This window comes from Capsicum annuum, chromosome 5, assembly GCF_002878395.1.
Source record: "Capsicum annuum cultivar UCD-10X-F1 chromosome 5, UCD10Xv1.1, whole genome shotgun sequence".
NCBI lineage: Eukaryota > Viridiplantae > Streptophyta > Magnoliopsida > Solanales > Solanaceae > Capsicum > Capsicum annuum.
In genome coordinates, this window is record NC_061115.1 from 19,189,785 (window position 1) to 19,203,738 (window position 13,954).

Consider the following 13,954-nt stretch of genomic DNA (forward strand, 5'->3'; position numbering starts at 1 on the left):
AAGTGAATTAGACTCTATAGTCTCTAACCACACCTGAGACTTGTATGATTTGCCTAAAGGTTGTAAACCCATAAGTAGCAAGTGGATATATAAGAAGAAATTGAAGCATGATGGTACAATTGATAAATATAAGGCTAGACTTGTGATTAGGGATTTTAACTAAAAGAAATGTGTTGATTATTTTGATACTTATTCTCATGTGACTAAAATAGCGACCATTAGGACTCTTATTGCTCTAACGCTATTCATAGTTTAGTGGTACACCAAATGAATGTCAAAACTGCATTTTTAAATGGTGATTTAGAGGAAGAGATCTATATGACTCAACCTGAGGGTTTTGTGGTCCCAGGACAAGAGGACAAAGATGCAAATTGAGAAAGTCCTTATATGGACTTAAGCAGGCACCTAAGCAGTGGTATGAAAAATTTAATTTCACATTAATGGATAATGGCTTTGTTATTAATTCATCTGATACCTGTGTTTATTTTAAAATGATAGGATCAGATTGTGTGATTATATGTTTATATGTGGATGACATGTTAATCTTTGGCCCTAATGTGTATTTTGTAAATGAGACTAAGAAATTTTTATTTTCTAAATTTGAAATGAAAGATCTAGGAGAAGCTGATGTGATTTTAGGGATTAAAATTAAAAGAACAGTTAATGGTTTTTCTTTGTGTCAGTCTCATTATATTGAAAAGGTTTGATTGTTTTGATGTAGTTTCAGTGAGAACTCCTTATGATCCTAGCATAAACTTGAAAAAGAATAAAGATTTCAGTGTTTCTCAAACTGAATATGCTAAAATAATTGAGAGTGCAATGTTTCTCATGAACTATACTTGGCCTGATATAGCTTATGCTGTTAGTAGATTGAGTAGTTATACTCATAATCCCAGGAGTGAACATTGATATGCTCTTCATCGCTTGTTAAGGTACTTGAGAGGTACTATGGATTGGTGTTTGTATTTTAATAAATTTTCTGATATTTTAGAAAGTTTTTATGATGCAAACTGGGTGACTGACAATGAAGTTAGCTCGGTTAGTGGCTATGTGCTTACTTTGAGTGCAGGTACTATTTCGTGGAAGTCTTCAAAGCAGACTTGTATAGCACGTTCTACCATGGAATCTGAATTCATTGCTCTCGAGTTGACAGGGCAAGAAGTTGAATGACTGAGAAATCTTTTGATAGATGTGCCTTTATGGGGAAGACAAATGTCACCAGTCTCTTTACATTGTGACTCACAGACGGCAATTGAAATTGCTAAAAATAGTGTAACAATGGTAAAAAGAGACATATTCGCATCATACATGGTGCAGCTAAACAATTGCAGAAATATGATGTTATTTTCTTGAAATATGTAAGGTTCGAAAGATATTTGGCGGATTCTATGACGAAAGGTTTGACAAGAAAAATGGTCCTTGAATCGTCGAGGGGGATAGGGCTAAAACCCATGGATTGAGGTAATATAGTGGATACCCATTTATGGTCAAACGAAGCCATATATGCCTTCAATAAACACTCTTCAATAAACACTACATAGTCTATCACTATGTCGTGAGGTAGTGTATTATAAAGTTGAGCTTATTTTTGCTCTTAATGATCCATAGTCTTAAAGTGGTCTATGAGATAGACTTGATGTATCACCTACGTGAGTGTAAAAGGTTGGTCACCTTTTTATGAAAGACTTGGGTCGTCTTTTTAGATCACTATGAGATCCAACGTTTGTGTGCATGATCATAAATGCACTTTATAGTATCGCGGAAGTTGCTTAAAATTAAGGATATGGTATATGTTGTGGGGGTCTCAACTTATGTCCATCTAGTTCAAGAGTATTTCACTTTTTGAATATTTGTTGTTGCCTCACATCACTATGTGTCAATTCAAATAGAAAGATATTGACACTTAAGTACATGTTCCTTCCTTTTGCCCAAAAATATTCCATTCTTTATCTTTGCATTAGTGGGGGATTGAAGGATAATTCCTTCTTAATTAATGCAAAGATTAAAAACACTCGTAACTCTCTGTAATAAATTATGTGAACATCCGTAAGTCATAAGAGTTTGTAGGATGTGAGAGTTACTACTTCATAAATGTACATTCAGTCAAATGACGATTAAATGTAACTTTGTAAATAAAGAGACATTCAGAAGTCTTAAAACTCTTTTGATGGATGAAACGTAAATGATATACCTATTTAAGGAGTATCGTTTGAGAAATAAAAGGTAAGAAAACATAGGAAACAAAATACTCTCTCCCTTTCATCAATTCTCTACCGTAATCTTGGCTTCCTATTCTTTGATAATTTTTGGGTAATTGGTTTGGACAACCTCCAAACTTTCAGCCACGAGCGCACGTGTTTGGAAGTAGCTGTGGAACTTTAGGGAGCGACCGGCTAGAAGGATTTGTATTGGAGTCGGACCAAAATTATTTTCAAGGCAGTGGCTTGCCACGACATAATATTTGTGACAACTCTGTTACTATCATTAATTCCTATCCAATATCAATATTGTAGTAATTTTTCCCAACAGAAGTATCTGTCACTTGACAGTCGGGAGGAACACTTCCACATCACACTTGTAATGGCAAAAATAATTTGTTGTGTCAATTCAAATTCAAACATTAATTCCAATTATTTAAATTCATAAACTTTATATTTAATTTAAAAAAAATGATAAAGCAATGAGAATTATGATAATCTAAACTCTAAAGTACTTAAAAGATATTTATCTTCTTCAAATACAAACAGCGATCATATTGGTTTTATATTTATGTCCTGTTTGAATTGACTTATATAACTCATGACTTATAAACATTTGACTTGAACAACTATCATTTTCATTTTTATCTTTGCAATATTGGTTTACCTCTCATTATTTCCATCTTCCAATCGACCAACTGATAGATACAATTCATCTTCTTCTTTTTCTCCATCTCCTTCTTTTTTTTTTTTTTTGGGACTTTATTCAAGTTTTCTACTGTAAACCCTCTAATAACCTGATGATCCCCATTATTCATTTAAAAAAAAAAAAATTAGAAAGATTCAACAAAACAACATAATACATTTGAAGAAGAAGAGATCCAATCATTCTTTTAATTGAATGTAGGTATATGTAGATAGAAGGTGCAACTGCAGGAGCAGTTTAACCAAATAGAGCCTAACCTGAATTAGAAAACGGGCTCGGACGCAATTACATATAAATATATCGACTTTTTGTTGAAACTTGATGTTGTAACCACCTATTTCGTCGTTATTAAATTATCCATAATGAATTCATGAAAATTCTTAATTTTCATTTTTCGATATTAACTTGGGTCCAAAATAGTCAATATTTTATTTATTATGTCACCTCGAATTTTTCGGAGAAGATTTTAGACTTCGGATGTGTCTAGATAGACTCAAGCTTGATGAATTTAATCATTCATGAGTTCTAATATCAATACTTTAGTTTGAAAGTTCTTTAGGTATGAATTAAAGTCGTACAATATCTTTAACACAGTTATGTTTATTACTTTCTTTCCTATACAGTTTTGATCTGAAAAGAAGTTTTAGTATAGTAGAATAACTTATCAAGTTCTATGAAATATCAAATCAGATATTGAATTTTCTTATTCCAAGTGTAAATTGACAATGTCTTGATCTAGGCTTTGTGAAATTATTGAAAAGATGAAATCAATTTTATATTGGCAAAAGTTTTGCTGGGAAAAGCCTTCACAATAATAAAATTAAATATTGATAGTTTTGTCAAAGAAACTGGAGAAGAAGGGATTGAAGGAATTGCCTTAGATTATCAAAGTAACTTTATCATGATTGTTTTTCTAAGTCTCCAAATAACATCGTTCATCTTCAGCGCAGGATTGCTCCATTTGTGAGATATTACACATTCTTTTGAGGGTGGTTGCATCTAGCCAAACCTTCTAATTTTCTTTGCATCCCTATTTTTTTTTTTTTTTTTTTATGACTGAGCAGTCATTTAGAGATCTAAATTGGTGATTTGGTTGCTTTCCTCTCAAAAATGAAGCTTAACCTTTGTTGTCTCACTAGCCGATCTTGACCCCTATTATTTTGAGTTCATATATACACAACAAATAAAAGCTTAATCTATGGGAGTTGTTTTGCCAATTTGCGGCGGTTTATGACCCCCACAAATTGAATTTCGGTGATTTAAAAAAATGTCACAGTTAACCTTGCCACGAGCATATTTGCAACGGTTCTAATAAATCTTCACGACACCCGTCACAATATTACTTTTAAGTTTGTGGAGGTTTTAGTATCAATTTGTGACAATTTATAACCTTCACAATATGATATCAATATTTTAAAAATTAAATCTATTTGAATTTATAATAATCGTGATATGAGATCAGTATTTGCATACTTTAATTTATGAAGGCTTACGACTGTCACAAAGTATTATTTTTTAAAATTAAAAAAAAAAGTGAAATTTGATTTACATCAAGTTTTCAAAATAATACGAATCAATAATTTTACTAACTAATACATTCAACATTAATCAAATTTCATCAAATGAAGTCATATTAATAAGCTTCACAAGTTTATATTCATGTTAAATTGCAGTAATACGAACTTGTGTATAATAACTTGAATATTAAAATTTTAAATTCTTAAGAATCTACATAGTTCCATATCAAATAAATATTAAAAATCTAAGTATTTTCTTGGTGATTTGAGTTCTAGACTTGTGGTTACTCAATCCTTTGTTTATGGTGAAGTGAGCTCATTAACTACATTCGACTGAAACAATGAAAATTTTATAAATGATTAGATAAACATATATTGAAGTACATATATTTTTGTACATCTTGACAAAAAAGTACAACATTCATCTCAAACACAAGTTCATACATAACTTTGCATTTGATATATATATATATATATATATTACTTTAATAATGGTCAAACATTCACTAGTGATTGAAAAATTGTATAATGTTCACCAAAAATAATAGAAAATTGCATGTTTCCATGAAAAATAGCAAAATCTACTGGTTAGTAATATTGTAATAAGAACATAGATATTTAAAAGAGAGTAAAAAAAAAAACATAAACTTTACTTAAGCTTATGTATTTCAAAATTATATAATGATGCTCATTTTATTTTAATATGTAGATTCAAGTATTTTTCACTTCTTCTAATTTATAAATTGGACTCTCTTCCTCGACTTTATTTCTAAATTATACCAATATTGAGCACAATCTCATCTCTAAAAATATCCTTTAATTTGTAATAGTTAAATCAATCATAAATAAATTCATTACATAATACTTAACTAATCAATAATAAAATTAAAGCTTACCTAAACTCAATTAATGGCTGAGTATGAATGATTTTATATTGTTGTCAGAATTCAAAAAAAATCCTAAAATATGTAAAAATACAATGAGTTGAGTTTTTCTTTTTTTGGATTGACAAGAGATAATTATTCATTAACTAGAAATAGTCATTAGTACAAACAGACGGCCCATTGATAGCCGAAGATTGTTTTGGCCTAACACTATTAATACAAACATACATAGAGATGGGCGAGCATTTCCCTACAAAAGAAGTTTTGACCTTTTCTGTTCGAAGCTAATCCTGAACAAACAAAGGTGAAATTGTTCATTCCTTCCAAAAACAGTCACTTTTTAACTTATTGCCCTCCTTCGCTAGCATGTCCGCAATAACATTCATACTCCACTTCTCATGGTGGACTGGAGGGTTCCTCATTTGCTCCACAAGATCCCTGTAAATTGAGATTAAATTAATTTCATCAGTGTCACGTTCAGTTATGCCATATTCATTAAGTGTCATGGCCAGTTTTTTGAAATCAGTAGCAATAGCTAATTGAGTAACCTTCATCTTGATAGCTAAGTTTAGACCCATCACCAATGCCAGTATTTCTGCTTCGAAGGCTGAGTTAACATTTATATGAGCACTAAAGCCTAGGAACCAATTTTCCTCTGTGTTCCTGAAGACACCTCCCACAGCCCCCCTTTTTGAACTATTATCTAAGGAGCCATCAATGTTCAATTTTATTTCCATAAGAGGGGATGGCCAAACCTCATTGTTCATAAGAGTTCTGTTGCTTGCCTTCTTTTTTTTGCTGTCAAGTAATGGTATTCGACAGCTCTCTCATAGGCAATATTAGCAGGAATGTCAAGCTTAGTTTCATTAAAGATATTAGAGTTGCGATTAAGCCATATACACCAAAGATAAAAAGGGAAGGCCTCTCTCCAAGTTATAGTGTTTCTTATTTTAAAGTTCCTTGTTTTTTTTTGAAAACATCAAGCCAGTCTTCATGGTAGCTAGTAGTGTTGGTTATTAAATTTGATAGATTGTTCCCCCCCCAGAATTTCTGTACATGCCTGCACTCCAGGAAGATATGTTTGATAGTTTTTTGGGCTTTGACAAATAGTACAAAGAGGGTCAACATTAACACCAATGTGATTGAGGTAAGATTTGATGGGTAACCTATTATGGTAGCATAGCCAGATGAAGAATTTTAACTTGTTAGGACACAAGAGCTTTCAGATCCATTTAAATTCTTAGAGGCTATGTGATCGTAGACTGATTTTGTAGAGAAAAACACATTATCCGTGAGGGCCTATCTTAGTTTGTTAGTGATGGAGGCATTGGAAGGAACGATCATAGAATCCATCATGGTTTTAATTTATCTTGGGAGGATTACCTATATATATATATAGTTGTCCTTTTTGTTATAGAGATTTTTTGTATTATATGTTTATATATACATATGAGTCAGATGCGTATTTCTGTAAATATATAGGCATAAATATATATGCAGATCTGTATATCTATTTATTTTAAATATTTTTTTAATATATATATATATATAATATAGATATATATATTTTAAAAAAAAAAAATAGAAAAAAAAAAGACAAAAATAAGAAAAAAAATATGAAGAAGCAAAACACTAAGAAACAAAAAGAAAAAAACTGAAAAAGAAAAAAAAAAGAGAAATAGAAGAGATAAAATAAAGTGGAAAGAAAAAAAAATTCAAATAAAAAATAAAACAATAAAAAAAGAAGATGAAAAAAAATTTAACAAGAAAAAAAAGTTAGAGATATAAGAGAGTGAAAGAGAGAAAAAAAATATTAATGATATTTATTTTGAATTTTTGAAGATCATGAAGATAATAATCTTTAGATCTGTGTTTGATTTGAAAAAGGAATCTACTAATATAAATAAGAGTAATTTATGAAAAAAGAATTTACTGCTTTAAATAAAAGTAATTTATGAAAAAGAAATTTAATGTTTTAAATACATGAAATAATTATTCCTTATTTAACTCAACTGAATTGAGTAAAAGAAAGACAGTAAATCTTGTTGTATATATATTTTAGTAACAACACTTTTATAAAATACAAAATACAAGTTGCTATTTCAGGTAATTATGAAACAGTTACTATGAAACTCCTAATTATGAGTTTAAATTTGTTACTTATGAAATTTTTCCTTATTTATTAATAAAACTAGTATTTGTACCCGCGCGATGCGCAAAAAATTTTAGAGTAAAAATTTCACAAATATCTTATACATGATAATAGAACAAATTCATCCATAGTCTTAAGTAGAAAGATCATAGTGCTTCTCTTGATCTTAAGCTCTTTCCATTATCACGTTCATATTTGAAGTGAATATATTTTAAATTATGAAAAAAAAAAAATACAAAGAATAGATTATTTATTAGTCACATATCTCATTTATATTATTGTATCTAATTTATTTGCTTCAATACTTTAAATTGATACACTCAATTTAGAGGTTTATATTTCAAAACAAATTCAAAAATGCATTTAATTTAAAAATTGTACATGGTTTTGCATTGCCCGTAAACTTGTTACACTCATCTCGCCATGAATATTTTATCAATATTTTTTCTAACATTATTGAATTAATGATCTTTATTAATCGCTTGTTTTTAATGTTACACTATTTGTTTAATGCAATTGAATTACTTTTCTCGTTAATTTCTTTTCAGAAGGTCCATATTTTGATTTTCACTTTTACTAACTTGCAGACAGATTTTGCACAGAAAATAAGATAGATCCTATAAATTCAAAATTTGTGTGTAAACACAATTTGTATATTTGTATATTTTAAAAATAAACATAATAAATATATGTACATAAAAGTGTTAATTACGTTTAAAGCCAGAAAAAGTTTTATCATAAAAAATAAAAAAGAAGAAGCCACAAATAGTCATTAAAGTCTGTAATCTTAATGTGAAGCAATATAAGAGTCGCAATGGCAAAGGTAAAAATTAATTGTTTCTTCATCAACAAAACATTGATTATATTCATAGATAAATTTAAACGTAATGTGTTTTTCTCTCTGTACAACTTTGAATAGTTTCAGTAAACAAACATAATAAATATAATCAATTGCAACGACTACAGTTGATGAGTAAGTATCTAATAAATTTGCTTAGAATTATATCTTTAAAATGTAATATGTTCAAATGTAATAAATCATACTAAACATTGATTATACTCATAGACAAATTTAAATATAATATATTTTCTTCTCTGAATAACTTTGAATAATTTCGGTAAACAAACACAATAAATATAGTCAGTATATAATAAATTTGTTTAGAAATATATATATTTTCTTAAACAGAGGTACTATAGCGTATTCTCAAAACTAATTAAAATAAATCATATTAAAGTCAAATGGATACATGTTAAATGAAAAAGTTCAAAACATAATAGTTAATCAAAAAATAAAGTCGGGTAAGCTAAATTATTGATTAATAATTATGAGTTTAAGTTTGCTACTTATGAAATTTTTCCTTATTTATTAATAAAATTCTTGTTTCTTCAAGAAAGTTTGACATAATTTTCTTTTTAGTCCGTTTAGAAAGAATAACTCCTTTTTTTAATAACTTACTAACTTCAACTTTCTACTTGACATGTTTAATGCCACAAGATTAAAAATATTTTGGTACATTTAACATATCTTTAATTTAACACCATAAAATTTAAAAATCTTCTTTATCTCCATGTCAAATTTAAAAAACTAATGGAGTATAAAGTAATGCTTAAATACATATATCGCTTCCTAGTCCTGGTTGAATATAAATATCTCAATTATTGAGCAATTATAAAGTCAACAATTCTAAACGATGGCCCTTAATAGTGTGTTGTTAAAGCAATGATATAATATAACTTATGAGTTTGGTAGTACCATGATTTGCTTGCTTTCTCACTATTGAAAGCAACTAATTTATTTGTACATATTTAATTTCCCTTTGGAAGAGTAATATATAGGAACTAAAATTAAAGAAACAGGTAATTTAGGTGCACTGACATTATACAGTTATATTTAATCATCAGGTTAAATTAAAATGACTAACAAATAGGTAATTGACTAGAATAGTTCTAATTTCGTAACTTAAAAGTGAAATAATAATCTGTTATAAATTATTATCAAACTATATTATATGTTAAAGATATTAAACACCTAGGCAGACTAAAAATGAAGAATCTTTTCGTTTGGGGGTTACATTATATAGAGCCAAAATAATAGACTGATTGAATTAAATTATATAGAATTAGAATAACAGACTGATTGAATTAAATTATATAGAATTAGAATAACAGACTGATTGAATTAAATTATATAGAACCAGAATAATAGACAGGTTGGAATTTGGATGATACTAACCTATGTAAATTAAATCCTTTTCATAATGTCAACTATCTTCTCCGATTAGCAAGTGTGCAGACAATTGTGGCTCACACGTACTTAACTACGATAATTAAAGCAATAAAATATTACTAATAATGTAACTACATTAAGGCATAAAATATTACTAATAATGTAACTAATAAAACATTGTGGAATTATGATTATTTGTTGTTATACCTAAAAAATATATATAGTACATTATTGTTGGAACTTGGAATGAATAAGTATAATGAAGACACTTTTTACAGATTTTATATAAGGATTTGATCCGCATAAGAAACCTTAAATCAGCACTAATTAATTTAACAGCAAACAGGTTACTCATTTCTTCTTCTCTCACAATCTTTATTCTTCATTCGATCTTCTCAATCATCGTGGATATTTGCTTCTAGTTACATTTTTATTTTTGATATTCGTAATATCCATATCGCCTTGCATGTATGTCAACTAATTTTACAGATACCTTTTATCTCCCGTCAACACAGGCATTGAGTAATTTGCTTCTAGATACATTGTCATATGCTTCATGTTTCTTGGATTCTGCAATGTTCACTTAATCAAAAGTAAATTCTTGTAACCTTGTAGGGAGACTTTTTCTGTCAATGGATCCATGAATCTGAAATAATTGGGCTTAGTATACATGAGACATTAAATTATGTGTCAAAAATGATCAGAATAGCCCTTTTCTAAGACTGAGGTTATGATAATTTCTTTTGAGGTTTAATTTACCTAGGTTATGAGTTATAGCACCACCAAGAGATGTGGTGGGATGGTTGTGATCAGAGGCGGAGCCAGGATTTCAACGAAGGGGGTTCCATATTCAAAAAAAACTTAGTCGAAGGGGGGTTTAACACCTACTATAACCACATAAAAAATAATTTTAATCATGTATATAAATAGTATATTTTTCCGTTCGGCTGGCTCCGCCCCTGGTTGTGACCTCTCAACTCATTAACCAGTCTTGACTTTTCTATTGGATTTTGACAGGTGAAGATCTCAACCTGTGGTTCTTTAAGTCCTCTGCTGGAACATGCATTCTCTAAAGAAATGCTTTTGTTTGAAAAAAACTAGACATCTGCTTGAGACCCATGACACTCTTGCTTCTGAGACTTGTTGTGAGTTAAGAATGCAACTCGGGCCTCCATAAATCTGAATTCATGTTAAATAATTTTGTTATTTTGATGTCCTTAAGATATTTTCCCTTGTTCTTGCCCCTTTTATTTGACCTACTGAGAGGTCTGCAATGGTTTAGGTACTTCACCAATTGGATAATTTGAATATCCAGTCCAAGTTTTTTCCGTTCAGTAGTGTCTAGTATATTCACTAAAAAAGAGCAGGATATATATCCTCAAAAACATCCTTTTCAAACATGGTTAACTATGGAAACAAAATGAAATCCAACTTTAAATTCTAGAAGTAAAGCATCTAGTACCCCCTGACCAAATTTGCTACGACACACTCCAACTACACAGGGGTCCGTCCTATTACTCCTTTGAACTAAATTTTAGTGTATTTTTGTCGCCCTTTTTACACCTTTTAGAATTTAGCTAATGTGACACCCCATTTTTATGTAATAAAGATGTCACGTCAGCACAAAAGGGTGACAAAAATACGCTAAAATTGAGTTAGGGGGGAATAGGACCCATGTGAAGTTGGAGTGTGTCGTAGTTTGAGGGGGTACCGGATGCTTATCTCTAAATTGTATATTGAACAGTAATGCCTTGTTGTTTAAAGCATTTATATTGTATTTGCAATGCATCCAGAAACCTTAAATCCTACCTATAAGTAACCGTGTATTTTTGATTATTCTAGCTGATGAGTGATATCTCCTTGATTTTGTGATCTTCCAGCAAAATATTGAGTATAATGGAGAATATGTTGATATCTATGTTCTTACTACTATCCATTAAGTATCTGTTTTAAGGTGGCATTCAGCATCTTAGAGTGCTCGGATGTTCTTTTGCAGTTACTGTGAATGATGTGGAGGCTTTGTATGTTCTGTACAAGACACTAAGCAGCTCCATAATTGATGATGGTCATATTCACAAGGTATTTTTATCAGAAAAAGTTAAAAGTGTTAGTTAAGAACTTGAGTGTAGCAAGACTAATCTATTTGAAAACGTCGGAATAAGCCATCATATGTGATTGCAAAACGTTATATCTAACTCATTTAAGAAATAGTTATGTGTATGTGTAAGCTTTGACGCAAAGAAAATTGAATTATTACTTGGCCATTGAAACAATGCATAAACACAAATTAATACAGCTATGGTATACGCTTCTATGAGGTATTACAGTTGTAAACTATGGATAAACAAAATAGTTATTTTTCTCTAAAGTTTTTTTGTCCATTTCCCTTCCTATTTCCTTTTGTCCTTTAGAAAAGGCCATCGATATAGTATTCCCACACGTAGTCCTAGCATCTGTGATCTTGTCATGCTCCAAAGCATACCATCTTGTTGACTGTTTTGCTAAGATTGAATGTCAAAAGAAACAAAATGCTTTGCCTTGGATATTTTTCTTTAGATTCAAATAGTTCAGTGAAGCAACTCCATTTCACTCTAGATAGAAGTTAATGACTTTAAGCTTTTTGTGTATGACATTGTGGATGTTTTTTTAATCTTCAACGCAGGAAGAGTTTCTCCAAGCTCTTTTCAGCTGCAGCGATCGGCAAAATCTTTTTGCAGACAGAGTAAGTAATTCATCCTTTCTCATATTATTCATTAAAATATTTGCTCTCCCATTATATACATGAATATGATTGACTGTTGTCTTGTTTCGTACGAGACATTTTCATTTACAAACAATTTCCAAATGCTATTGTGGATATATATATAGCTAAAGTTCACTAAATTCAATAATGATATAACTTGAGACTTGATCTTGATCTGAGAAAACTATATCAAGAGATAAAATATGTATATAAGAGTAATTTTCATACATTCTTTGGTTAAGAAATTTCTGGAGTAGTAAATCATTCTTGAAAGTGATAAAGTTCTCTAATTCATTAACTTATGTATTTTCTGAACAAGAACCCGTTGTTTCTTGTCACATTATTGCAGTTATTTGACTTATTTGATCTTAAGCGTAATGGAATTATTGAATTCGGAGAATTTGTTCGATCGCTAAGCATATTCCATCCAAAGGCTCCTGAAGAAGATAAAATCACCTGTATGAGATATCTCTAGAATTTCATATGTTATTTTTCTTCTTCTAAGGCATTTCTTTACTGTAGATATATGGTTATATGTCTAAAAGTACTTGCTATTGAAATATTCATACACTGGTTTCTGCTAACTTTAAAATAATCTTTTAACAGTTGCATTTAGAGTGTACGATCTAAAGAACACTGGACACATAGAACGTGATGAGGTAAAGAAATCAAATGAACATTGTTGTCTGAATTATCATGCCACTTCTATTTCATAGAGGAATTTATCATACACATGAAGTCTTAAACATGTGATTGAGGAATGGTATGTCTAGTTTATGTTGTCAGAATACATTGCGATCTCTTATATCTATTATCATTCTACTCATCAAAAAATTGAGGTATTCAGAAAGTTAAATTTTCACCAAAGTCTAATCTTGTAGCTGAAGGACATGGTATTGGCTATTCTCCAAGAATTAAAATTGACACTTCCGAATGATGTCGTTGAAGAAATTGTCCATAAGGTAAAAAAAAAAACTATTACTTAGTTCAACTTCCACTATCACATTTTAGTTTTTGGTCCACCCTTGTAAAGTGTGATCTAAAGTAGCAAAAAGTGTGACCTTTGATTAAAGGTTACGCTTTTAGGCTTTAGGCCACGCTTTTTTGGGGTGGACTAAAAGGGCGTAATCATTGACTTTAGACCATATTTTTAAGTGTTGTCATCGCAGCTACGTTTAAAAAACATGACCTACGATTTACAAAGGCCGCATTTGTAGCATCTCATGGGCAATAATTCTACCATTGGAAAACGTAGCCTTATCTTTGTTATAGGCCACACTTTAAAAGTGCAGCGCTCTATACCTCGTCTACAACATCACTTAATAAAGTGTAGGCTTTTCTTTTGTAAATGCAGACAATTGACATTCGTGTGGCCACACTTTTAAAATATGGTTGCGACAACATTATTGTATAAATATATATACACACACTATATTAAAAGCGTGAAGGTCCTTAGAAATATTATTTGAATTTTTGATCCTTCATTAAAAGTCTCTATTTTAGACAAAATCGTCTTTTTCTGAT

At 30.1% G+C, this 13,954-nt stretch overlaps 2 protein-coding genes across 6 annotated transcripts in view; one reads left to right on the forward strand and one right to left on the reverse strand.

The window, feature by feature from the left end:
* Positions 1-5,619: 5,619 nt before the first annotated feature.
* LOC124898438 lies at positions 5,620-6,072 on the reverse strand. Its single transcript, XM_047412087.1, has one exon. It carries the CDS (start codon positions 6,070-6,072, stop codon positions 5,620-5,622), a length of 453 nt encoding a protein of 150 aa, XP_047268043.1.
* Positions 6,073-9,907: 3,835 nt separating this feature from the next.
* LOC107870403 (calcineurin B-like protein 7) overlaps positions 9,908-13,954 on the forward strand; it is a 32,417-nt gene continuing 28,370 nt past the window's right edge. The window contains exons 1-8 of one of the 5 annotated variants that reach the window (XM_047412596.1): positions 9,908-10,033; positions 10,203-10,280; positions 10,705-10,832; positions 11,684-11,766; positions 12,350-12,409; positions 12,780-12,888; positions 13,037-13,089; positions 13,312-13,392. In XM_047412596.1, coding sequence (XP_047268552.1) covers positions 10,748-10,832; positions 11,684-11,766; positions 12,350-12,409; positions 12,780-12,888; positions 13,037-13,089; positions 13,312-13,392 — 471 coding nt within the window. In that variant the 5' untranslated portion in view covers positions 9,908-10,033; positions 10,203-10,280; positions 10,705-10,747. Of the gene's footprint in view, positions 10,034-10,202; positions 10,281-10,302; positions 10,415-10,704; positions 10,833-11,683; positions 11,767-12,349; positions 12,410-12,779; positions 12,889-13,036; positions 13,090-13,311; positions 13,393-13,954 lie in introns of all 5 variants that reach the window. The other 4 variants (XM_016716926.2, XM_016716928.2, XM_016716927.2 and 1 more) reach the window with 4 other exon arrangements.